Genomic DNA, 26,077 nt, shown 5'->3' with positions numbered 1-26,077 from the left:
CTCCTTACCTGACTGGCAACGTTTGGTCATGTAATGAATTCGGGATCCACTTGCACAAGCAGCCCGCTGGTTGACGAAGGCGTGGCCAACGGGAAAACTTGACATGCTTCTTTATGCACGATAAAAGTTTTCAGGACAGTTTCCCGTTACCATATAAGTGCAACAGCAGTTGCCGGTGTCGTGCGGTGTGTCGATGCATGACAGAAGCAAGTAAACACATGTTAATGTCGAAGCAGCGCAGCGCAGCAGTGCAGTGTTGTAACCAAGAGTCACTGAGCAAAATATTTTTATAACGTGTTTACTCAGATGCAGCAGTTGGGAAACACGCAGTGAGTGAGTTGTCTTGAAAAACGGCACCGTGTTGTGTACAAACAGACGCCGTTATGAATGGCCCTCAATGCTCTGAAAGGCCATAACAGCACATACCGTTTCCTCATACGTGCTGTAGAGAGCATTAAGTGCATTTTCATATGATGTCACCACAGCACCGTCTCCGTGCAATGATCCACTGACACAGAAACAACGTGGGAATTGATATGAAAGCGAGCGCATATTGTCGCGTGTGGTTTTTGCAGCAGTCACATGGTGCCAATGGATCCACTAGAATTAGCAGGCTAACCACATCACTGCAGCCGTCTCGTGATAGTTTGTATCACGGGTTCCTCACCGGAGGAGCGGACCACACTCTGACATTTTGATTACGTTTGGTTTCTTGTGTGGTTAGCGGTAGTTGAGATGGTGCCCCTGCGATGGAAACGGATGCTGTGCCAAGGCGCACTGTAAATCCCCAAGAACAAAGCTCGGTATTTTAGTTTGGTTGTCCGGACTGTGAGTACCCTGAGGGGGCCCCCCCTACCAACAACAGCTTCCCACACAAAACTATGCTCCCCACAACCGCCATCACTCTTCGCACTCGACTCTTCCTTCTGTTGTCCTCTGCGTTGCCGAACAGTCTCTTTACCGACAATTGTTTGAACAGTTTTTTCCCTCTGGGTGATGAAATGCGCAGAAGTTTCAAAGTAAAGAAAAGAGGAGGATGTGAGAGAAAAGAGGTGAAAGGTGGCTGAAAAAAGGAGGGAGGAGATGCTGGCAAGCATCCCAACTCTCTGCAAGTCAAGGCTCAAAGGCACTCATGTAAGCTTGAGATTTGGCTCTGGTTGAATATAACTTTCGTCTCATCAAATCAAGTGCAAGCACAGAGCATGTTATTTTGCTTCCAAAAATAAAAAGATATAAATGTGTGTGTGTATCAATAGGTCTGGGGTCAACAAAGAGACACAACGCTACCTACTGCAAGAGGGCCTCCGCTTGACACACAAACACATTCGCACACACACATATATGCCAAGGCCAGATATGCAACGTGCACCTCAAAGCCAGGAAATCAAAAGCCGTTTGTATTCATGGGCCCCGTTTGGAGGGAGGAGGATGGTCGGCTTCCTGTGCCCACGACACCCCGCGCGGCCTCGGGCGCCTGGCAACACACCTCGCTCCCCTGTCTGCATCAATAACTCCACGGCATTGTGACAGAAACAAAGGCGGTCTCGAGGATAAGCCGGGAGGAAAAGGTGCCACTCTTTATTCTTCCCGCGTTCTCTTTACTTCTTCCTGGCTGCGCTGAAAGAGAAAGCCAAAAGCAGCAGCAGCAGCACGGAGGACAAGGAGGTGGAGCAGTGGGGAGGAAGGAACTCCGCACGGATGTCTCCAAAACTAACAGTTTGTTCGCTCGCAACAGTGACAGGCGTTTCACTTCGAGCCCACCCCGCCGCCGCCTTGGAAGAACGGCGCGAGCCTCATTACGTCGTCTGTTTTAAATATAAAAATTTATTGACAAAGATACACGTGGCCTCAAATATCCTGTACAGCTGATTTACTTCCTTTCTTGTCACTTACAGCCGACCACAATACAGATTTACAAAGGAATTAGTACGGACATCAAACATCTAGGTTAAAAGATATACAGAACGAGACAGAGAGTGCTCCACAATCATTTCTCCAGAATGTTTACAACAGATACAAAACAGAAATGATTATCTGCCTAAACACAGACACAGTGCACTATTTACTTTGAGGTATTCTCATAAAAACAAATCTTCAATATGTAGATGGAGTCACATAGCAGGCGACCGAGTGCGTGTGTGTCTGTTCTGCTCGTTTAAAAGCTAATATTCTCTATGCTGCAATAAACACTCGAGTAGTTAGAACCTGCTTTGGTGAGTCAGTGTTTCTAGATTTGATACTGGACTCATGCACTAGAGGTCTGGATTAGCGATACTGACGGTCAACAGCACAAACTAATCTGGAACGTCACAACATCCTGTACAGTAATAGTTCATCATGGTATTATATACACGAAAATACTGTAAATATTATCTTCTTGGTTGTTTTTTTTTTTTTTTGTTAAATCTGTAACGAACAGGTTAAAGAGAGAAAGGTTGCGGTTACAGAGCCGTCACGGACCGTCACCTCAGAGCTGTCAGATTGGAAAAAAGGAGTTAACCACGTCCCTCACCCCGTCAGTAGCAGATGGAGAAAGAAACGAGGAGCGATAGGTAGCCGTCAGAGCAGAGGGAGCCCCGGTCATAGTGCATTACGACGTCTGCACGGCAAGTCCATGCAGCCGTCTCGGGTTCAGTGCATTTACTTTTTTTTTTTTTCCTCTAAAAAGCCATCCCAGGTACACTTCCTTAAGCACAAGCTCTCACATGCCTAATGACTATTGATTAAACATCAGCTCGTGGCTGGAGAAGGCGCCATCTATTCTCAGTCCTATTTTGGCTGGACAAATTGATGAAGAGGGTATTAACGCCTGTAGGACATCGCGTTTCCCGCACTCCGGTTCACCATAATGTTCATTTTGCCCGAAGTGTAAGCAACACTAACTGCTTGACAAGGAAGAGGATCGATGGCTCTAACATTTAGAGTACAATACGGGACAATACAGTACAATAGCTTATCAACATCGACAGGCTGCAAGCGAGCGATGGTTATCACAGGGTTAGATGGAGTGTTTCTGTTAAAACATCGTCCAGTAAATTCTACATACAGTCTTCAGTCCACACAGTGCATTTATTTATTCCAACTCCATCATCGGTTTCAGAGAGCTAAAAGAGATCCGCAATCACGACCGGGCACGCGTTGGTGCCCCGTCACAGCCTGCTCCGGTCCCCGTTCTCCACATACTCGGCCAAGCTGTTGAGCGCCGTCTCGTCGCTCTTGGACTGGAGGACATTGTCCCCCTTCCTGGAGGGCTTTTTAGTGGCCCGCGACAGCTTCCTCCTGAACGTATCTCCAGCCAAGAAGTAAAGAATAGGGTCCACGCAGCTATTGAGGCTGGCCAGCCCCCGGGTCACCTGGTAAGTCGCGTAGACACGGTTGTTAAACTCACACATGTCAGGGCTCTGGAAGTACAGCCTGGCCCTCATGTTAAGGTTTTTCATCACGTGGAAGGGCAGGTACGAGACGGCAAAGACTGCGAGGACTATGATAACCAGGTGGATGGATTTCTGCCGCAGGGGCGCATTGTTCATATCGTTGCAGATTAACGCTTTGACGATCATGCCATAGCAGCAAAATATGATTATAAAAGGGATGCAGAACCCGAACACAGTCAAAGTCATGCTGTAGATGAAATAACCTGGTAACTCATCCTCAGTGGTGGTGTCATAACAAGTGGTCGCGTTACGCTTCAAGCCGGTCCTGGAGTAATAAAGGATGGGCGAGATGCCTATAACAACCACAATCCACACCAAGGCGCTCGTGATAACGGCGTTTTTCTTCTTCAGCCGACCCAGAGACTTGAGCGGGTGCACCACGCCGGTGTACCTGTGAACGCTGATGCACGTCAGAAACAGAATACTCCCGTACAGGTTCACGTGGAATATGAAGCGCTGCAGTCGACACAGAACGTCCCCGAAAATCCAGTCGGTTTTGTTGAAGTAGTAGAAGATGAGGAAAGGCAGGGAGAGGACGTAGCAGAAGTCAGCCAGGGCCAGGTTGAACATGTAGACCGAGATGCTGCTCCAGGGTCTCATGTGGCACACGAACATCCAAATGGCCAGGCTGTTGCCCACCAGCCCGGTGATGAAGACCATGATGTAAACAGTGGGCAAGTAGTAGAACTGGAAACCTGTCTTGGTGAGGGAACATCCTCTCGTGTGGTTGTGGAGATCGGCTTCTGTTACATTCAGGAGGGAGGTCAGGTTCAAGTCCGCGGTCATGGTGTCAAGGGCAGAGGCAGGTCCTTTTTCTGCATGAGAGGGATGGACACATGAGGAAATGGTTGCATGATGACAGCAGCCGCATAAAACAGTTGGTTAAATGTAGATAACGTGCTGTCTATATGCCATTGTTCCTTTGGTTTCACTTTATATTCAGCCGTGCACATCAAGTCGAGCACCGAATTAACTGTGCAGAATGCCCGCGCGCAATCCACACTTATTTCAACACTCACCGCTGAGATCGACTTGTGTTCCACATTCCTATAGCCTTCACAGTCGCAAAGATTTCAGTCAACACGCGGACGGGGCGTCTCAAGCTCGTCAAGTCCGTCTTCCTTCAGTCTCCTAACAGAGTTGGAAATTGTTAAAAAGTTGCGATATCCTTCAGGTCTGTGCTGACACTTCAAGGGTGGGGGGGAAAAAAAAAAAGTCCGCCGTCGGTTTGGTCATGCGGGGCGACGGTGTTCCCACAGCAGCGGCAGCGGGACGCAACAGAGACAGCTGCAGGCTCTGGCACGAAGAGCAGGAATTACAAACAGGCTCCGTAAAGCGAGAGGCGCAATGGAGAGGGGAGGTGCGCAGCGCTCGCACTAAAACCACTGAGCAGCTTCCCGTCTCCAAACGCACAGTTTCTGTTCCTCCCTATTCCAGTTGGATCCTTATCAGGTCCGACCCGCCTGATTAGGCACTGTTTTGATAAAGGGATATGGATACTTTGCAGTCCGGCTGAGTCACTTTGTATACCGCGTTACTGTTCCAAAGAGATTATTTGGAACTCGCTTGCACTCGCATTGTTTTGCAATCGACACCTGTTTTCACATTTCAGATGTGAGCCATGCAGACAATAATGGTGCACAGCTTGATGTATTGATATCAGTTTGACATTTAAAGGAAATGTGAAACAAACAAACTCACCATAACGAGAAAATATGAATCCAAAACGCGTTGGAGCATTATCATTTTGTTATTATTTCTTTATTTATTATATAGTTTCTCCTGTGTTCCCGATGCATCCTAATTTTCATCCTATGGTGTATGGCTGAATGACATCAGAATGGAAATGAATAGGAGGAAGTCATATATCATCGTGCAGCCGTAATGGACTCCAGTGATATGTCATGGTTATGGCTTTGCCACTGTGATTGACATTTTGCATGTAATAATCGTCCACAATCACTGTCTATCGAGATGAGTTATGAGCCCATGCAATCGCCGAAGGTTAGTCGGGTCAGAGGCATAAAAAAACCTAAAAACAAATTCCTGATTTGCACGCCAAGGTGGTCATTCTGATTCCCCCGAAACAGAGAGCAGGATGTGCGTGGCACAGCCAAGGACGAAGCAGTCGCTGGCACACCAGCGAACAGACAGAGGATGGTGGGGAATAGTGAAGGGACCCGGGGGGGATGTGGAGTTATGGAGCCAAAGGTTAAGTTAATTATGGTGTGATGCCAAACATCTTAAAAATGGTGGAAGGTGGACTGAGCCAAGACTGGAGCAATAATCTAATGGATGGTATTAATAAGACAGAGAATAAATGTCCACAGTGGAAGTGGGAGATGTACATCTTGGGCCGTCAGCGGACATTCGGTGGGGTATATGGGAGCTTTTTCATTCAGCCATGAACCGCTCTTTCGCAATGATCATTTTCTTTTTGAAAAGCTACACAGAAAATGTCATTATATAACAAACTGCATATGTACATACAGTGAAATCTAATACAGCTAAATATACCGCTAGACAAAACATACTAAAACAAATGATAAAACTTTATTCTTCTTTCCTCTATTCTTAAATTTCCTAATAATTTCTAGTAATAAAGAAAAAGAAAAATGGAGCAGGGCGCCATAAATAGACTTTTAATTCCAGATGCCAGCTTTACACTCAGTCTTAATTATTCCCTTTATTGAACTTAAGCTAAAACTAAAACAATCAGTGATAATATTTCATGATTTCTCCTTAAACTCAACAGATATTTGCTCGAACTCATTAAGAGGAGGCCATTCATTCCCTGGAAATCCACGAGTTCTCGCAATGTAATTTACATTTTCTCCTAAGGAAACACAATAGTAATTTTTGGATGTCCGTTAATCCACAGGAAGTTATCTACTTAACACGCTGTTTAACAGCTGGCCGGAAGGAGGCCACTTCGCCAAGTTATTTAGCAGGGTCACATATCCACAGTAACTTATCTGTGTAATTGCGCCTTTCCCGTAAATGTGTCACTCGAGTTCACATGATTACACACGAGACATACAATATTACTGCAACAGAAATGTTAAACTGAAAGAACTGCCAAGAAGTCCCAATTAGAGTCCGTGTATTTGTGCGGGAACATTAGAGACGGATATTTGAAGGGAATTAAGCAAAGATGGACGAACATTTGAGCACGTTTAACCGCAATTATGCTTCTTCCGTGCTAATTTGCGCGGGAGTTGTGAATGTTTCTGTAAAGACTTATCTAAGTGTCTGTTTTGGAAACTTGCAGCGTGGCAACTCTCCGAAGGTATATAATCAGTTCAAGATATTTTACACTGTACGTCTGCCAAGAGTGGTAGAATGTGCCCTTTGTGGTTTATCTGTTTTGTGCAGAGCAAACACAGCGAGTGAGCAGCTGTTGGCACAGAGGCAAAGGCTTCAATCAAAATAGATTTCTGCAGGCTTTGTCACCGGGCAAGCTAATTCCTGAAACAAAGCTGACGAGCGAGTTTGACATGTGACGGCGCATCTGTTGATTCAGTCCTTCGATCCTCACAGAACCGTTGTCTTTGACTGAGGTAAGTGAAAAGATGTCATATTCACAGCTTGAAGGTGGGATGAGCAAACTTAAGAAAGGCTCTCTACACTTACCATTAAATATCCTGCCAAGGACCCTATCCTATTTGGCAATGACCTCCATTTTCCTCCCCCAGAGGCTGACAGGGACAGTGACATATTGGGCATGGCTGGGTGCTCGCTGTAAGATTAATTTAAATGTATTAGCCACCAGCGCCGGTGAGGTCAGTGCACCTTCATTTCATTTCTTCACGCATTTATACACTGTGTTTGCAGAATTCTTATTGTTTCTGATCTTTTGACTGACTATTGTTGCACAGGCAGTTGTTTCTTGGAAAAGCAAAGATCGCAACAAGAAAAAACATGTTCGTACTCAAGATGAGGTTGCTGCAACCAGTGGAAATAGAAAAACACTGAAGTCGATAAGTCATCTTAAAGGGGAACTGCTGTTTTTTACAACCTGGACCTTATTTCTGGCATAAAATACAATCATTTACTCACCCATATAACTTTTGTGTAATTTGTAGTCGTTCGGGAGATAATTAGATCCGCGTAAATCCATATAGTGGGAGTGACTGGGGCACCGAAACGCAGCCTCAAAATAACGCATTATCTGCTGCGCGTAGATTGACCTACAGACCCTGGATGATGATAACAGGTAACTCCGCACTCAACGGGGAATAGCACTAGTGTATCATTACAAAATATTGGTGAAATGAACGAGTTTTGCACCAGATAATGCGTTATTTAGAGGCTGTGTTTCGGTGCCCCAGTCACTCCCACTATATGGATATATACTGATCTAATTATCTCCCGAACGACTACGAATTACACAAAAGTTATATGGGTGAGTAAACGATCGTATTTTATGCCAGAAATAAGGTCCAGGTTGTAAAAAACAGTAGTTTCCGTTTAAGCATTTTTGGAGTTCTGGATGTTTACATGTTTCCTCGCTTCCTCTACTTACTGTTGTGGAGTTTCTGATGGCGCATTCTTCCTCAGCTAGTGTCCACTTCCATGAAATAAATATGAAATATACTGTATAGTACAAATAGAAAATTTTAATATTGATTAACAAAAAAGTTGAAAAATATGAGAAAAACAGAAGTCAGTCAAGCGACATTCGTACGTCTCAGTGAGAAACATCATAATCTACATCCTTTAAACTGAAAAGTTTGAATCAATAAACTCTTGCCCATGTTAATACACTGAGGGCTATTCAGCTATAGCTCTAATAGCTCTAATATGACCAGTGCATTATGTAGTTTTATTAGCTAACGTCGGCGAACGCTAGACCAATATTGTTGTATGCTTGTACTGTAGCACTGTATTTATGTGTAAAATGTGTTTTTCTAATTTGTCTAATGAAAGTGACTACATGCACTCCAGCAGCATGCATGCAGTCTTTATTAATAATGGGAAAAGAACTGCAACAGTGCTGCACTCTGAGCCTTATTTATGGATAAACGAGGCACGACTTTCATTTTCTCCGCTTGCATTGTCACCGATTTTTGGCGAGTCAGGTGTTCCCAGTCAGAACCAATCCCACGTCTGAGGGGGCAGCGTTACCCTGCTCACGCTTCCAGGTGTGAAGCCAGATAAGGACAAAGTTGAAATTACCTTCTGCAGCTCCCACAGCTTTACTCAATGCAACTTATGGCTCACAGCCTCCCGGTCCAAAACATCCCGACCACTCCACTCCATTTGGTCTTGAAGTGTGTAAAAGACAAATCGCGTGCCCCAAGAAGCATGACATTATTGCAGACAGTTTAAAGCAGGTCGTTACTTGAAAGACACAGCTAAGACAGAGAGCACATTCTTAACTTTAATAAGCCCATCGGGTCCCGTTGTTTCTCAGCTGCACCGGGCAGATTTACTCCCACTGCCAAAAGTCTCTAAACTGCTCGGCCGCAATACAACTTGTTGTGTCCCAGACGCAATCATAATGACAAGTGGAAAGCGCAGAAGGGAAATTGTATTTGTCTCAGGTTCTGACCCGCATTTCTTTACATGCTGCTTCACTGGCTCCCCTGACAACCCAATCACCATCATAGTGGAGATGGTTAGCAGCGTTTTTGTGCCTCCAGAGTCTCGACAGCACCACCAGGAGATGAAAATCAAAACCTATCTGCATTAGCAAATTTAGACCGGGATGTATTTGCTTCAAATTAGATTTACGAGAAAAGGAAAAAAAAATAAAATCCGCTTTGCTTTTTAGTCCTTCATATCTCCCGAGCTTCAGCACCGGCCCCAGTTTAACTCCTTTCTTCTTCTTGTATGTTTCCTTCCCCCACATTCATCTTTTTTTGTTTTCTTTGTCTTTACATATATATAATTTCTATTAATTTAATTGTTTTTTTTTCTTTCTCATCCACTTCCAGCTCATCCCCAACAGACACATGATTCTGATCTCAGCCGGTATTGATGTCTCTTATCAGCTTTCCAGCAGACTAGGCTGGAAAATAATGAATTCTTCTTTTTTATTCCCTCTCTCTCTCTTCTTCTGTCAGTCTGAAGCAGTCCACCATTGTGCCTCCTTTTGCAGTCCCCATTTTATGTTTCTCTTGCTCTCCGTTCCACTTATCCTTATTTGTTTCTGCTGAACATCACATTCGTTACCTCTTCCCCGAGCCGTGACTTGAGTTTAACAAAGAGATTTACCATCACAGGAGCTTGTGACGGTCTGTATTTTCTAATGTTTGTTCTCTGTTTCAAGCCCAAACACCAATTACTGCAGGCCATCTATGTTGATGGTCTGGAAGACATTTCCAGTAACAGCACGTCTGATAGCCCATTCGACTCTTTTCCCATGAGACTCCCACCACGTCAGCAGTCAGAAATGTTGCAGTGTTGCCTTTTTTGGGGCACATTTTTGATATCAAAGGGTTTTAAATTTATGATACGGAGCGTGACATTTAAGGGATGGTTGAAAAAATGCAGAGTACAGTGCAGAATAAACTAAACATGCCAACAAGTCAAACTGCGATAATCTGTTTTATCCACATGAACATATACTCATTTATTATCCCTTTTTTCTAAACAAGTTAGTCTACACTGCATTACTGAGTGAAAACTGAAGTGTGTTTATTCTACAAGACAATCGACATTCCTCTCACTGTGAGAACTCACATTGTCATCATAGAAAGGAACAGTTTATGCAAATCCTCTGCACTCAGTATTTTTTATATTAACAGTAGTTTTTGAGGTGTGTCCAACACTTTTGACGTTAGTTAACCCCTATCGGCATCTTTTTGGCTGATTGAGCATGTTGAATCGGATGCAGAGCCCAACGATGATAGAGATCCATCCAACTGGCTTTTCAGCTTATTTACTTCTTTGTTTATTTGGTGAGGACAGTGCAAATGAAAGAACGCTTGGTACAAATACGTGTCGTTGCGTGAATATGTCGGATTAAGCTAGAAGCTAATTTCCACCCGTAGTCCTTGGACACTGAGATACAAACACAACATAAACATACACACATACACACGCGTATACAGCACTATATAAAAGCAGCAAATAACATTTCAGTACAATGAATAAAAGGCTTTTTAAAAGTGGGTGACTACTTTAGAGTGTAAAAGCAAACTATTGCAGCAGAAAAGAAACAGGAGTGACAAAAGTAAGCAAAGGCTCATCTAATTTTTCATCAAGACCTTGAAGTTGAGACCAACTCCTCCGCATGATTCAGCTCTTCTGGTTCCCCCCTTTCTGAATGAGGATACAGAATGCTGCCACCGGCTGGTAAGGAGACTTATTTTCTCTCCCTTCAGGTTCATGTGCGCTGTTTGGCTTGTAGTCAGTGCAACTTTTGACCCAGACCCTGGTATGTGAGGTTGCTGCAAATTCTTCGAGGTCATTTTTGTGTGTCTGGGGCTTACAGCCAAGTTCATTTTAGTTTTTACCGCCATAGCAATCAGCTGTGTGTTGAACTCTGAAAGCTAATTGTAATCGTTTCCAGCCACGGTTTGTTTCAGCAAAAATGACCCCAAAACCCATGTGCATGCCGCACAGACAAAGCACAAGAATAGCGAGAAGTGGTGTGTTTAGCTGCTTTAGAGCCGGCTATTTCCTGAGTAAGTGGAGATTTTGGCCACAAGACACGATTCTAAATGAATGCACAGCTGAACGTATGAACTCTTTATAAAAGGTGATGATGCCGTGTGTTGCTGGAGAGACTTCTGGAGAGACATCATTACAGTAGCCATAAAAAGTTATCACTGGTATTTGTAACTCATTTAAAGTGTCATGCTCTCCTGCTCACCTGTTATGTTTACCCGATATTGTAGCATTCACAGTGGCTGGACCTTAAAAGAAAGGTCAGTAAAGTCAGACGCACTCTTTAGTTTTCAGTAAACAGCTCAGGTGTGTTCCCACACACAGACACACACACGTACGCTCACACAAAGGTCAGCTGCTCCCTAGGGCTCCTCCGACTGCAGCTGTGATCAGCAGGCGAAACCTTATGACCAACCCCACATGAGACCTCCACTCCACCTGCTCATCTTCTTTAATCTCCATTTTTCCTTTAGCTCTGTCTGCGATTCTTCTAACCACCATCTGTCTTTCTTAACGAAATGACAATATATCATTTACCTTTGCCGGTCCACATTGAGTAACTGTCTTTTTTCATGGTCTGATCAATTCAGCTGAATGTCACGGAGGCTTTCTATCAAGTAGAGAGAAGGTCAGTGTGTCTGTCCTGTGTAAATACCACAGTAATACAGCTCCCAGACAGACCACCAGTCTGCTGGGGCTTATGTGGAGAAAGTCAAAATTTGGTCATCTTTGCGTGGTAAGGCAACTGCGATGTGAATACACTCTGATAGTTGTTCCTTGACAAGAACATAAGCCTCAGTCTGAGCTAATTGAATGAAAGGTTTTCGGTTTCGAAGTTGTTGGTGATGTCATGTGTAATGGTGCTGAGAAATCACAGCCTGTTTTGTCTGGCTAAACACTGATTATCCATCCATCCAAGACAAAAAAAAACAAAACACAAAACTTTGCTGTAAAGAACATTTCCGACAGTTCAGGTTTAGACTTGTGTAATTTATCTGGGCTTAAAGAGGAATTACAGTTTTTTACAACCTGGACCTTATTTCTGGCATAAAATACGATCGTTTACTCACCCACATAACTTTGCTGTAATTTGGAGTCATTTGGACGATATTTAGATCCACGTATATCCATATAGTGGGAGTGACTGGGGCACCAAAACACAGCCTCTAAATAACAGGTAAACAAGCTCATCATCCAGGTCAGAGGTTAGTAGGTCAATCTACAGACCCCGGATGATGATAACAGGTAACTCCGGACTGAACGGGGAATAGCACTAGCGTATCATAACAAAATATTGGTGAAATGAAAGAGTTTCGTGGCAGATAATGCGTTATTTAGAGGCTGTGTTTCGGTGCCCCAGTCACCCCCACTGTATGGATGTACGCGGTGCGCCGCTGGATCTAAATATCTTCCGAATATATCTCTGGATCTATGCAAACCTGCTCTAGGACACTCTGTCAACAACATGGAATACATTCTGGAAATAAATGTATGAGTGCTCCTACCTCCGTAAGTCTCGGCAAGGTGTCCAGGTTGCATCTAACAAATGACCTGAACTGCGTACTTCCTCTTTAGTTGTTCAAATGAATCCATCCATTTACATTTTTATCCAGAGTGGCGTTACAGCCTGGTGTTCCAGTCATCCTTTTAATTCCTCATGAGGAATCCCGAGGCATTTCCAGACCAGTCAACATATGTATATGTAATCCCTCCTGGGATGTCCTTTCAGCTGGCCATGCAGCGGAGACACCAAGGAGGCATCCCTACCAGATGCCCAAACCACCTCAACTAGACTCTTTTGCAGCAGCTGTACCCCAAACTTCCTCCAGACGTCTGACTGAGCCCAGCCACCCCAGAGAGGGAACTAATTTAAGCCCTTTGTATCTGTGATCCCTTTCTTTCAGCCTCTACGTAAAGTTCATGACCATAGGTGAGGTTTCAATCTCCAAGATACTTGAACTCCTTCGCTTGGGTCAGCAACTCAAGAGTCTATGGGTCACTTAGGTAGGATTTTAACAATCACAGTCTTGTCTCATCCGTAATTCCTTCCAAAGACTGTGTTCCTTGTTTATTTTCCTGCAGCATTTCTTTCTGCTCTAACTGCATTCATATGTCAAATTAGACACTTCTGGACCTCAAACAACCTGAATGCCAGTTTATGTTTACGTCACCAAATCAACAATCGTTTATCATGGTGTGTAAAAATGCTTTTAGCAGTTTTCTGTTTCAGCATGTATCCTTACACACCAAAACATGGAGTAAAGTCTTTCAAAGCGTTAAGATGGTCAGTTTAAAATGACTTTCCCAGCAAACCTGCACTCATTACCATCACGTATCCTCTAAGAGATTCCAACACATACAGAACACATACAGAGTTCATGTCATATCAGGCTAAATTAAATTATGAATAAATTTGTATATATTTGAATGAATATATTTAAAAAAGCTTTGAGGGCTGGGGGGAGGATGCAGTAGGTGTGGGTTGTGGGGCTTTCCTTGTGATCCCCCCCTGAGTCTAATTTCCTCCATTTTCAAGTAACACAAAGCCATGTGGAACAGTAGGTGGTGACCGTTGCTTCCAAGAGATGAAAGAAAGTCCTCTGGTAATTAAGACAGCGGATGCTCTAATGGAGGCAGCTGCTGGAGGCAATTTTAATTAAGGCAAAAGTGGGGTTTGCAGAGAAATCTTGACACGTTATTGTGGAAGCATTGATATGTTCCATTTGGCCAGTGCACTGGTGCATCAAGGGTCAACTCCAGGATTCATTTTTATGTGCTCATTTACACCCGAACCAACAAGGGAGATCAACAAGAGACTAATTTGCACTCAAGACACTATATTCACCATGGTTTTTCCAAAAGGGAAACACTTGAGCACAATCCGTCTCTTGCATGATCCCTTATTTAAGTAATGACCCGACTTTTTAGGTGCAAGTTGTCAGAGTTAGGTGAAAAAAAAAATGAATAAAAGACATATTTGAATGAAATTAAATAAAATGGTTCCAGCAGCAAATGAGTGATGACTTCCTGCAGGGCTCTCCACCTAGGTATGACCGAGTGGGCTAATCGAGCCAATGCACCACCCAAAGGCTCTTGTCTGTGGGTACAGAGGGGCATTGAAGTAGCATTATCTAAATGGACGCATCAATCTGCAGACCATGACTGGCATTAAGACAGAAATAACTTTATGTATGAGGTAAAGTATCGCCTCCCATTGATCAGTTTATCTTCAGGACTGGTTTCCCGACATCTAATGCGCTTCATACCGTCCATTATTTTTAGTGGTGTGGCTGTGTTATACAATGTTCATTAAGAGAAATATAAGCTAAATGTAAAAGCAATAAATGAAACTGTATGTGTGCACTATAGTCTTATAGTCTGTAAGGGATCGTCTAACTTCTAACTGATAATAAATAATAAGAAATCTATATTTTCAGTAAAACACAAAGTTGAGCCCATCAAAAGCTTGATGCTTTGATAAGAACTGTTGAATTTAGATGACCATTATCTTACAACATTTGATGACTGAGACTGTAAGATTAAAAACTGCGGCAAGGTGTCATCCTCCTCGCTTGCCCCGTCCGTGAGGAACAACAGCCTAGATGGCAAAACAAGCTCATTTTTTAAAACTCAATGTGCAACAACAACAGAGCTGTAAAAGCAACACACTTACCCTGAGTTATGAGAGGAGCCGGGTCAAAGTGAAGGGTTTTAAATGTCAAACGTGAGGAATGTGGAGGGATGTACGCACGGGGCTGCAGGGAAAAGAGAGAGAGTATAATTTGTTGCCCCAACGGCTGGAGACAAGGGATTCTGAGATGCTTCAAGCAAAGTGGCAGTGAGAGGGGCTAATGGGGCGCATTAGCGTGAAGTTCCGTGTGCGGCCATATAGCGAGGCTGATGCTGACTCGCGAAGACTCAGGAGCTTCCTGGTACATACAGGATGTACATTATCGTGTTTTCAGGAGGGCCCCACATCGATCTAACCCCCCAGCCGGAACTAATATTAGTATAATCAAATTTTTACTTCCATTCCAGTACAACATGACAGCGGTAGCAAAGCATGAGCAGTAATCGCGTTCACGTTTCTGTGTGTGTTTGTGTGTAAGCGAAGTATTTTGTGTGAAAGAAGATTATGAGTAAACCGATGGCGCCATCCGAATGTATGCTAGCATTAACATTATTGTCCCGTCGCTGAACCATAATCAGAAAGGCAGTAATTCACTAAATCCTTAATACAATAAAGCAGAAATGATGAAAGACGGCACCGACGGATGAAATGACGGGGGAGATAATCAAACTTTTTGCCCTTGAGGGACCGAGCTTAGGTAAAATTCTTGTACATTTGGACTGAGAGCGGTAAACGAGGTGGTGGGATTTATGAGTAATTTGAAAAATAACGCATATTTTGCGATATTTGAGACAAAGGATCAGATGCGAATGCAAGAGATTGTCTCTAAGAGCTCAGAACTACTGTATTGTGTGTAAAATAGCGTGCCTAAACATGCCGAGGAGCGTTACTGCACTTTCAGCAGCAATTTTAAAAGCGAGGAGGAGGAAGAACAAAAGCATGAGAGGGCAATAGTGGAAATGACACGATGCAACAAGTTTGCATCCTTACGCACAATCGCTCTGTGTGTGTGTGTGCGTCTCTCTCTCACACACACACACTTGTTTAGGCATGCAAAACTGTTAATGTGAGTTAGCACTTAAACATTTCTCCCAGAAAAAGGACTGACCGCATTCCAATCTGTGGCTCTCTCACTTTCAAATTATTTTTTAATTAGTTTTAATGCACACCACCACCGTGACACAGTGAAAAAGAAACACTTGATGGTTGCGGTTGCCCACACGCACAAAAAAAAAAAAAAAAACAGATTATAGAATGCCGTGTTCGCATGAGACCACAGGGCCGCGAGCCAATTTAAACACGTCTTGGCAAATACAAAGAACACATTATGTTACAGTATGCGGAGGTTTTTACGGGAGCGTCAGTTCCCAGTTATCGACATGCTGCACAGCAACGGGAAAGGTGCAGAGATGGGTGAAGCGCGGGAGGGAGGAGGACTTAAAAGGTATGAAGGGACAGCGCACAGAGGGAAGAGAGATGTGAGAACAGGAAGCTTTGGTGACGGAGAAGGGTGACTAAAGGGTGAATGAATAAAAGAGACGAAGCCAAGAGAAGAAGAGAGGGGGCGAGGGGAGGCATAGTGGAATATAGAGTACAACACAGGGGGAAAACTGACAGCTATGAAAAGAGAAAGGAAGCAACAGTGTGCTACATCTGGAAAGGAGGGAGTGCCAAGAAGTGAAACAATCCATCCTTTCTTGTTACGGGAGGCAAAGAAAGGGGCAGGAAGGCAGCAGTGCACCATGGGATTTCTAAAGCATATAACTGGAGATGAAGACTAGCAGGCTAAGAGCCAGGTTCAAACTGAGTAGCACTGAAGGAAATAATCTGAGGCCGAGGATGAACCTTCAGCTGAATCCAGCTCTTAGCTCACAACGTGAAACAGGAACTGCCTCAAAAGGCAACCGCCACGACTGGGATGTAAAGTCAATGTGAAAGTGCCAAACTGCTGCAGTTCCTCAAATGGCTCCTAAAGACCGTCTGTTCCCGCAGACCCCCCAAATACGTGGCCCCTTTGAGGGCCTGGTGCGCGCCGTCACAGGTTGCTAGCTGTCGGCCTAGGCTCCACTCAAGCTCCAACCTTTTGCTCGGTTTAGAATCAGTCCAGAATTCAGCGGAGTCAGGATGTAGCTACTATGACTCAAGGGGGAGGGAAAAATGAGACGTTTTAAAATGCTGGGACAAACTGGAAATATGGAAGGGAAACTTGTGCAAACATGTGGATTATTAGAGAGGTATTAGTATATTCGTGGTTTCAGCGAGTTTCTGCTGACCCAAAGGTAACCTGCATGCAAAGTCATGTCTCCTGCTCTCTTTAAAGTCTGAGCCTCAAAATGCCCTTCAAAGCCTTAAAAAGTACATTCAATAATTAATCCCTGATTAATTATTGACTGTGTCCTTATACAGCAGTCATATCCTGAGCAGTATTCATAGCTTGTGCCCTGTTATTGGGTTAAATTTTACACTTGCTGCTATTTGTACTCCTGGTTGGACGGCAAACTGCATTTCGTACCCGTATAATCTAATTCCGCCATTATTTACGGTGTCATTTGTACCTATAGTGAACTGCTGAACTCTCTCCTCTTTTGTCTTTTTTTTCCCCCCTCCTCCGTAGTCGTTCGTCTTTCGTCCTCCTGCATTCTCAGAAGCATTAAACGAAAGAGCAGTTATGCTTCATTTTAACTTCATATTAGCAAGCTGCATGGTCTGGTGAACACCGGTTTTCCAAGCCTAATAAGGTTCCAGAAAGGATTAGAAAAGGAAGTCAGGTCAACTTCAAACACTTGGTTTTATTTAATCAACTGGCACTGGTCCTTTTTTTTTTTTTTTTTGCTAATTAACATTAATATACAGATTAGTCTAAATATGATTAACTTCAGAAATGGATCCGACGCTACCTCAGTCCAACAGAGGCTTAGATACAAATAGAACATCTTGAGCAGCTCTTTGTTCTGCTGTGATAAAGTGTCGTCTGAGTCACAGTGTTACTGAAAATGATTCACTCCCAGGTTCATGAGAAAAAACTGCCTGCCTGTGGTTTGGCTGCCTACATAAATATATTCAAGCTGAAGGTCGCACCAAGGAGCACGGTGGAGGATTGGGCCCGGGAGCAGGAAATAGCCGAGAGATTAGACTGACAGTCTCTAAATGAAACAGCAATTTTCTATTTTTCTTTACCCTAGTAGGTTTTATTAAACATATTCCAAGGCCACGATTGCTTGACCTGATCAGATTTCATTTCAGGGAGAAAGGCCCTGTGTGCTGTGTGAAGCCAGGGGGGCGAAAGCAAATATAAGCATCGGAGCCTGTGGCTGAGACATAGTTTCTCTACAGTGATCACTATCTTTCGTATACATGGGAAGAAATGTTTCCTGTTTCCTGTTTGGTACCAAACACAAACAGAGGCGCATGTGCAGCAGGATGTTGCTGGGGCTGGATGCACAAAAAAGGTGTGTTGAAGAAAAAAGACATTGTCAGAAATCCACTCCCTTTTTTTCAAAAAAAAAAAATAGATACGAAGGTGAGTAAGTCTCTTATGTTTGTTCATTGAACGCTGTATCTTAACTAAATTTGTCTCTCTGTTACGGCCAAATGGAGTTTGCGTGTTCTTCCTGTGTCATGTTCTTCCCCACAGTCCAAAGACATGCTCATTAGGTTAACTGGTGATTCTAAATTGGCCGAATGCGTGAGTGTGAATGGTTGTCTGTCTCTCTGTGTTAGCCCTGCGATAGACTGGCAAACTGTTCAGCGCGTACCCCGCCTCTCGCCCAATGACAGCTGGGACAGGCTCCAACTCCCACTGCCACCCTTCACAGGACAAGCGGTTACAGAAAATGAATGAATGAATGAAAGGATGTTATGTCCAAATGCAAAAAAATAAATAAATAAAGGAAGTTTACACGAGCAGCAGCCCTCCAGTCCCTTGCTGACTAAAGGCTCATTTAAAGTACTGCGGGACATAGACGGCCCAACCTACGCACGTAGCCTACGCCAGCACGAGCCGTTTACTACTTGTGCCCTCGTCAGTCTGGCTTGCGCTGTAAACACGGCACCCATACTGTAGTCAGCGCTTTGTCTATTTTGTCAATCAGGTTCATTTTCGTTTCTACTTCCTGCTTCACTTTCAACAATGGCGACCGAAACTTTCACCGAGATTTGGCCGAGGACGAGTGACACAAATGTTTGTATCTCTGAATCTCCTCAGTTAACCTTTCCTCGATGTCTTCCATCTTTATTGATCCAAAACGATGAATTCGGAAATTGCTGAGACGGAGAAGCAGCTGGAAATACACTACTACTAGATAGCATTGGTGTATAGGGGTTGTCAATATCTTAAACTTGGAAACCACTGATTCAACATTTACACACTCTTCAGCAATACAAAGGTCACTGAGGAGCTTTGTACACCTTGTGTGAGTCTCCTTTCATACTCAAATTGTCAGGTTTCTGGTCACGTGGGACCCAAACACAGGACAGCAAAACAATTTTAATAAAAACTCAAAACGCAGAACTTAAGGTGCTGCAGGGTATGCAGGTACAATCCAAGAACTCAACCCCCAAAAAATCAGCTGAAGACCGAAACCAAGACGAGGAAGCACGAGGAACTGAACAGTGAAACAAACGGGGCAACAGAACAGAAGAATCGACCGAAACCAAACAAAGGCAGGGCTATATATACACACATGGGCAGAGGAGCTAACTAGACACAGGTGAAACTAATAAAGGTGGAGCACATAAGGAGGAACCAATCAAACAATCAGAGGGGGAAAACACTGGAAGTACAGCAAGACAGGAAACACCAATGAAGAACTTTACAGAATAAAAGCAGGAAACATAAGGACTCAGAAATGGTAGATGGTACTGAATGGCTCTGCAATTACAGTGGGGAAAAGCTAGTTTGTGATGCAATTTCTATTAATAGAAAGAAAGAAAGAGGCAGGGAGGCAGTGTCAAGTGTTGGGTCATGTATATCAAACAACTGGAACTGAGTGGATTAATGAATGTTGAGCAACAGTTACTTTTTACTAAAATGAATGCTACGCAAAAAAAGTAGAAGACGTCTGAGGACATTACATGCATTGGTTCCATTTCTGGGGATATGAACATTAGGATGTGGAGGGTATGCCATTATGCCGTGCTTTTGTAGATTCAAAGAGCAGATTTATAAACCGACCAGCTAAGCTTAGCATAAAACAACCTGGAAACAAGGGGAAACAGCTAACTTGCTACTTTTCTCACTCACATTACACATTAAATCTCATTAAATACTAACTGCATTTTTAAAATCATGTTTTAAGACCATGCCAGGCTAGCTGTTTTCATCTGTTTCCAGACTTTATGCTAGGGGGATGATACATAAATTTAAAAAAAACCTTCTAAAAATGAAGATGAGGCTGATCTGTTTTCGATTTCTTCTTATTTTTTACCGAAAATTGGAAGCGACAGATTCACTGCCATATTCATTAATTTGAAGCTGATGTAAGGGATGGGTTCTTGGTAAAAGAGTTGAGATAAAACATCTTAGATGAGATACAAAGAGAAAAGTGCCTGTCTCAGCAACGGGCCCCTCTCACTCTTCTTAAATCTCGGCGAATTAATTACAGAAGCCGTGATTTAGGTGCCAACTGCCGCTGAGCCGCTAGCTCGGTGATAGCCTCAGTGGACAGGCTGCTTTATGAGCTAAACAAGCATGGCAGAGATGGACTTGATAAGAAATGGCGAGGGAGGAAAAGACAGAAGGAGCTGCAGAGGAAAGCCATTAATAAGAGGGATGGATTAAGGTTATTACGCATCCACACACACGTAACAAGAGGAGCATGCTGATTTACACTCTGTCTAAATCAGTGCAAATTTGCATTAAAGCAGCGTGATCCCCTGCGCTCCTCTCCTCTCCTCCCGAACTTCACAAGCGGGACGGTTGACTTGAATCCATTTTGGCTTCTCACACATCTTCATTTCATCCGCTTAGCTGTCCACAGAGTCCTGTCATGAAGATATTTAGCCTACACTGCAGCTGTTAAAACAGATTTCTTCTTTCTTTTTTCTTCCTGTGGGTTCTGGTGTCACAGTGGGATCTTTCTTTAGGGTCTGTCTCTCTCTGTACGCCTCTCGCTCTCTGTCAAGTTCCCCCATCTGCTTGTTTCGGTTGCCTTCAAATAGGACTGTGGCTCTGTAAAGAAAAATGACAGTCTAATTACAATCGAGGATGTCCTACAGCGTGCTTATAGGACTTACAACGTGCCTTCCATGACCTCCTCTATCCTCCCTTTATTACTGCCTTTGTGCACCACACGTAACGCTGAGGGACATCCTGTCACCAAGTGAATAGTGGCTGTTCATCTCTGGGTACAGCTGTGCCCTCAGTACCCTCTTTGTATGACCCATATTCTGTCAGGAACATGCCCTGCCAACTGTTATGTACCCCCTGACTTCTTCCTCCATTAACTAAGAGCTAAAATATTCAGAAAGCTGCAACCCTGCAGATCGCTGCACGATTAGCATTGTTACAATTTAAACATCATCAAAGGTCAAAGGTCCTCCAGGACCATGGAGCTACTTGCAGACATAGGACTAAGTACAGTACAAGGGACTGAGCATAAAATGCGCGTGTGCAAGCTTATGTAGACAGTACAAAACATGTACGAATAGTGCAAACAGTGCAAGGAAAAGAGACAGTGAAAAAACCCAAAAAATACAGTTGAGGCAGCGTAAAACACTTAGGAGACAATGCAACTATAAAAAAACATAACACAGAACAGAGAGCAGCGCCGACTAATAAGCAGACCAACAGAGTATGAGTCAAGGTGGTTGTAAACATTTGACTGATTAGCAGGATAATGTGTGCAAAGCGTTGACAGTTTATGAGTACAGGTTATGATATTATTGTGCTTGTGGGTGAGTGTGTCTATTTGTGTATGTCCAGTCCAGTTTCAACAAGTTCAAGAGTCAGAAGGCTTGAGGGAAGAAACTGTTGCACAGTCTGGTTGTTAAATAAATAACAGAACACTTCTTGCATATGCCTCCATGTCAGTTAAAACGATTTCAATTCATTTTGTGAGACAAGCTCCCTAAGATTTAAAAACTTTTGCAATTGATTGCAGGCAGAGGGATGTAGCTAACTAAACAATTTTCCCCTGCTTTAGGGACAAATAGTAAACTCTGCCTACCGGCTGTGGCTCAGTGGGTAGAGCAGGTATACGGACCACATGACTAAGTGTCCCTGAGCAAGACACTGAACGCCATTGCATGGTACTGGTGTGTGAATTTGTTTGTGCTTGTGTGAATGGGTCAATAGAAGGAAAGAAGAAAAGTATGTGTAAATACAAACCATTTACCATTTACCACAAAAGAAATAAGTCCCAGGAGCAAAGATGGTAACCTCCCATTCTTTTTTGAAGGAGCAATAGTGGAATGTGAGGTCAAAGTCAGCTTTACTGTCAGTACCATTGTATGTACAGGACACACGGAGGATTGATAGTGCTTTTCCTTCAGACCCACAGTGAAAGCCACAACAAGTAAGACAACATATAAAATATATATAAAAAAACAACTGAAAACTATAACTATAACCATAAAAAAAACATGAAATACAGCACACAGTGTTGACCTGGCCTCTAAATTCCCTAGATGCCAAACTGATCAAGTATCAGTGGGATGCCCTCGAACAAACCTGATCCACAGAGGACCCTCCCCTCAACCCATAGGACCTAAAGGCCCCCACTAACAACATCCAGTTGCCAGACACCACAGGACAAGGCCCGTGTCCATTCTCTGGATTAATTAATGGATAATATATATATATATATATATATATATATATATATATATATATATATATATATTTTTTTTTTTTTTTTTTTTTTTTTTGTTTGTTTTTTTTTTTTTTTTGAGTATTCGCAGCCATGAAGCTCAAAATTGAGCTCAGGTGCATCCTGTTTCCATTGGTCAGTCTTGAGATGTCTCTACAGCTTAATTGGAGTCCACCTGAGGTAAATTCAGTTGACTGGACATGATTTGACATGTCCAGGCATACACCTGTCTATATAAGGTCCCACAGTTGACAGTGCATGTCAGAGCACAAACCAAGCATGAAGTCAAAGGAACTGTCTGTAGACCTCCGAGAGATGATTGTCTTGAAGCTCAAATCTGGGGATGGCTACAGGAAGATTTCTGCTGCTTTAAAGGTCCCAATGAGCACAGTGGCCTCCATCATCCGTAAGTGGAAGAAGTTCTGAAGCACCAGGACTTTTGCTAGAGCTGGCCGGCTGTCTAAACTGAGCAACTGGGTTAGACGGGCCCTAGTCAGGGAGGTGACCAAGAACCTGATGGTCACTCTGTCAGAGCTCCAGCATTCCTCTGAGGAGAGAGGAGAAGCTTCCAGAATGACAACCATCTCTGCAGCAATCCACCAATCAGGCCTGTATGGTAGAGTGGCCACTCCATAGTAAAAGGCACATGGTAGCTCATCTGGAGTTTGCCAAAAGACCCCCGTGAAGGACTCTTAGAACACAATCCTCTGGTCTGATGAGACAAAGATTGAACTCTTTGGCGTGATACCAGGTGTCATGTTTGGAGGAACCCAGGCACCGCTCAACACCAGGCCAATACCATCCCTACAGTGAGGCACGGTGGTGGCAGGGTCATGCTGTGGGGATGTTTTTCAGTAGCAGGAACTGGGAGATTAGTCAGGATAGAGGGAAAGATGAATGCAGCAAAGTACAGAGACATCCTGGTTGAAAACCTGCTCCAGAGCCCAGAGCGCTCTTGACTTCAGACTGGGGCGACAGTTGATCTTTCAGCTGGACAACAACCCTAAGCACAAGATATCAAAGGAGTGGCTTCAGGACAACTCTGTGAATGTCTTTGAGTGGCCCAGCCAGAGCCCAGACTTGAATTTAATAAACTTGTGTAGAATTTTGAGGATGATGAATTTAAACCAAGTGGAATAAGTTTCTTATATAGTAGCCACACTTACCAGTAACCAGTTTCATGAAGCAGTCACCATATTATGACAGGATTCGCTGAGTAACTGAGCAAACAGAAACAACGGATCATCTGTACTTTAAGACACGAATGACATCATTCAGACAAAAGCATTTCACAAACTGTGAAAAGTGTAGTCTCCAAAAACATCCAACACAGCAGAACACTGAGTGCTGTTTCAAATGACCGGGCCTCCACCATGACCCGAACTAAACCCTGCGGTTTGGAATGAACTGGACCGAAGAGTGAAGGACACACAGCCAACAAGCGCTCAGCGTATGAGTGAAATCCTTCAGGACTGGTGAAAACCTCCTGAAGCTATTTGAGCTGCTATAAAAAAACACATTTTTGACCCATCTTGGATATCAGAGGGTTAATCCTATACATGCTATAAACCTATAGTTATATATGTAGTGATGTACCAATCAATACCGATAAGTTACAAGGAACATAAGGAATAAATATCTGCTACTTGGAAGTTATCACAAGTTAGGTTTCTTCTGTTTGTATCCGCTGTGTTCAGGGTGTTTCTGGGCTGCCACATATGGCCATTGGGTGTGTATCCCATAGCCAATCGTCACTTATTGTGTACATATAATGAGCTTCAGGTTTGTGTGTCTGTTTGATGGATGGCCAGGCTGACACTTAGGCAACAGTTGACAAAATGAAGCATGTCCTTCGCCTGCGTTGCCCTAAGTCTGACAATTCAGCAGATTCAGAGGTGCGTGTATGTTTTTTTTGTGCGTGCTTCAGAACATATTTGTGATAAAACAATCAGATAATAAGGTTTAATCACACCAACGCCGCTCCCTCTCTTCATTTGACTTCCTAGCTTGCTTTCTTTCTCGGTCATTGAGCTGGGGATGAAAGTCTGAATGTTGTGTTTACAAAGAGCAACCACAAATGGAACCTATTATACCTCTAACATTAGTTGCAGGCATAGTCATTTGCGGCACTTGTAGTAATGCATTGAACTGGAGCCATCCACTTGCTGATAGCATCGGTACAACTAAAAGCTAATGGAGATTTAGGTAGTTTAGTTAGTTTTTCTGAAATTGGCAGCAATTTCAGTGGCAATTTTGAGATACAACTCAACAGTTACCAACTTTAAAAGGTTGGCACAGCTATATATAGTCCAAGATATAAAAGCAAACAAGGTTTTAGCCAAGCTTAAACTAACACAGTGTCTTTGGACAGGCTTTCAGTTACATGATTCCATCAAAGCACAACCAAATCCCAGGCACCTTGTTGGCAGTGCAGCAGACAGCTGGTGTTAAATTCTGTGATGGACTTCAGTCGGCCTGATCAATACCTCTCCTCTTCCAGGAGGTGATCAGATTAAGCTTAACCTGCCGCAACTCTCCCACTCTCTTTTTCCACCGACACGGGGAAACACTTACTGTAAACATATACACACTTACTATAATCACACACACGGATGCAGACACACACATACACACACACACACACACTCCCTCTCAAACGCCAAAGAGAAAATTGGATGTCTGAGCCGTGCTCCAAGCAGCACTCAGTGGAAGTCAAGTGGTGACTCAGCAGTCAGATAACGGTAAGAGAGAGAAAGAGAGAGAGAAGGAGGGGAAAACGAGACAGCTATAAGGTTTGAGTAAAGGTGGAGCGGACGGCGCGTAAAAAATAATGAAACAATCATTTGTGAGGAAAGGTGTCAGGATGAGGAATATGGTAATCAAGCTGTCCGTCCTTTTGATCAACGTTCGTCAACCCTTTAAAATAACTTGTCTCTTCTTCAGCACATCAGATGCCTTATGGTGCGTGTTTTCTCTGCTCTTAAAGGAAACACATCCTCGTTATTCTTTTATAAATTACACCTTAGTGCTACTGTCACAGCTGGCGCGCAGTGATTTAAGCACTCGTGCCTCATCTTCATTTTTCACTTTGGCTTCTCTTGTTGTTTTTCTTCTCTCGCTCGGATTCACACTCCCCCCCCTCCCTTTTTCACATTATTGCCTTCATAATGAGGTCAGAGCACTAGTCCATTATGGGGTCAGTGTAAAAAAAAAAAAAAAACTGGTCAGCTGCTTATCCAACCCCACAGTGGTGCAGAAACGTCACTTTTCTGTTTCCATAATTCAAAAATAGATGTGTTTAAATTCTCAGTATTTTCCTCCCCTGAGCAGTAATTCATTAGGTGACATTTATTGTGTATCAGTGGACTCGTACGGCTCGGTGCTCAAAGTGTACTCTGTTTCCCCCTTTCCTCACATGACAGCTTGGCTGCGGGTTCAGTCTTTTTCCACTCACACAGAATCAGACATCCGCGCGCCCATTATTAAGCCTTCCTTGCTGTTTAAGAGGGGAACCTAATTGAAAAACTAGGCATGTTGAGGGGGCAGTGGTAAGTGAGATTCGCACTGCGTTGCGTACACGAGGTCGT

At 43.5% G+C, this 26,077-nt stretch overlaps 1 protein-coding gene across 1 annotated transcript; it reads right to left on the bottom strand.

Moving 5' to 3' along the window:
* Positions 1 to 1,810: 1,810 nt before the first annotated feature.
* On the bottom strand, positions 1,811 to 5,092 carry p2ry1 (purinergic receptor P2Y1). Its single transcript, XM_084558248.1, has 2 exons — positions 4,454 to 5,092; positions 1,811 to 4,249 (listed from the first exon to the last, which is right to left on the bottom strand). The coding sequence occupies exon 2, from the start codon at positions 4,218 to 4,220 to the stop codon at positions 3,150 to 3,152; it is 1,071 nt and encodes a 356-aa protein (XP_084414374.1). The 5' UTR covers positions 4,221 to 4,249; positions 4,454 to 5,092; the 3' UTR covers positions 1,811 to 3,149.
* Between the last annotated feature and the right edge of the window lie 20,985 nt (positions 5,093 to 26,077).

Source organism: Chelon labrosus, assembly GCF_963514085.1.
Source record: "Chelon labrosus genome assembly, chromosome: 13".
Classification (NCBI taxonomy): domain Eukaryota; kingdom Metazoa; phylum Chordata; class Actinopteri; order Mugiliformes; family Mugilidae; genus Chelon; species Chelon labrosus.
The sequence above is the reverse complement of the archived record's forward strand: the minus strand, read 5'-3'. Positions and strand labels throughout refer to the sequence as shown.

Coding starts and splice junctions, on each gene's coding strand:
- p2ry1 (XM_084558248.1), bottom strand. CDS start 4,220: ATGACCGCGGACTTGAACCTGACCTCCCTCCTGAATGTAACAGAAGCC.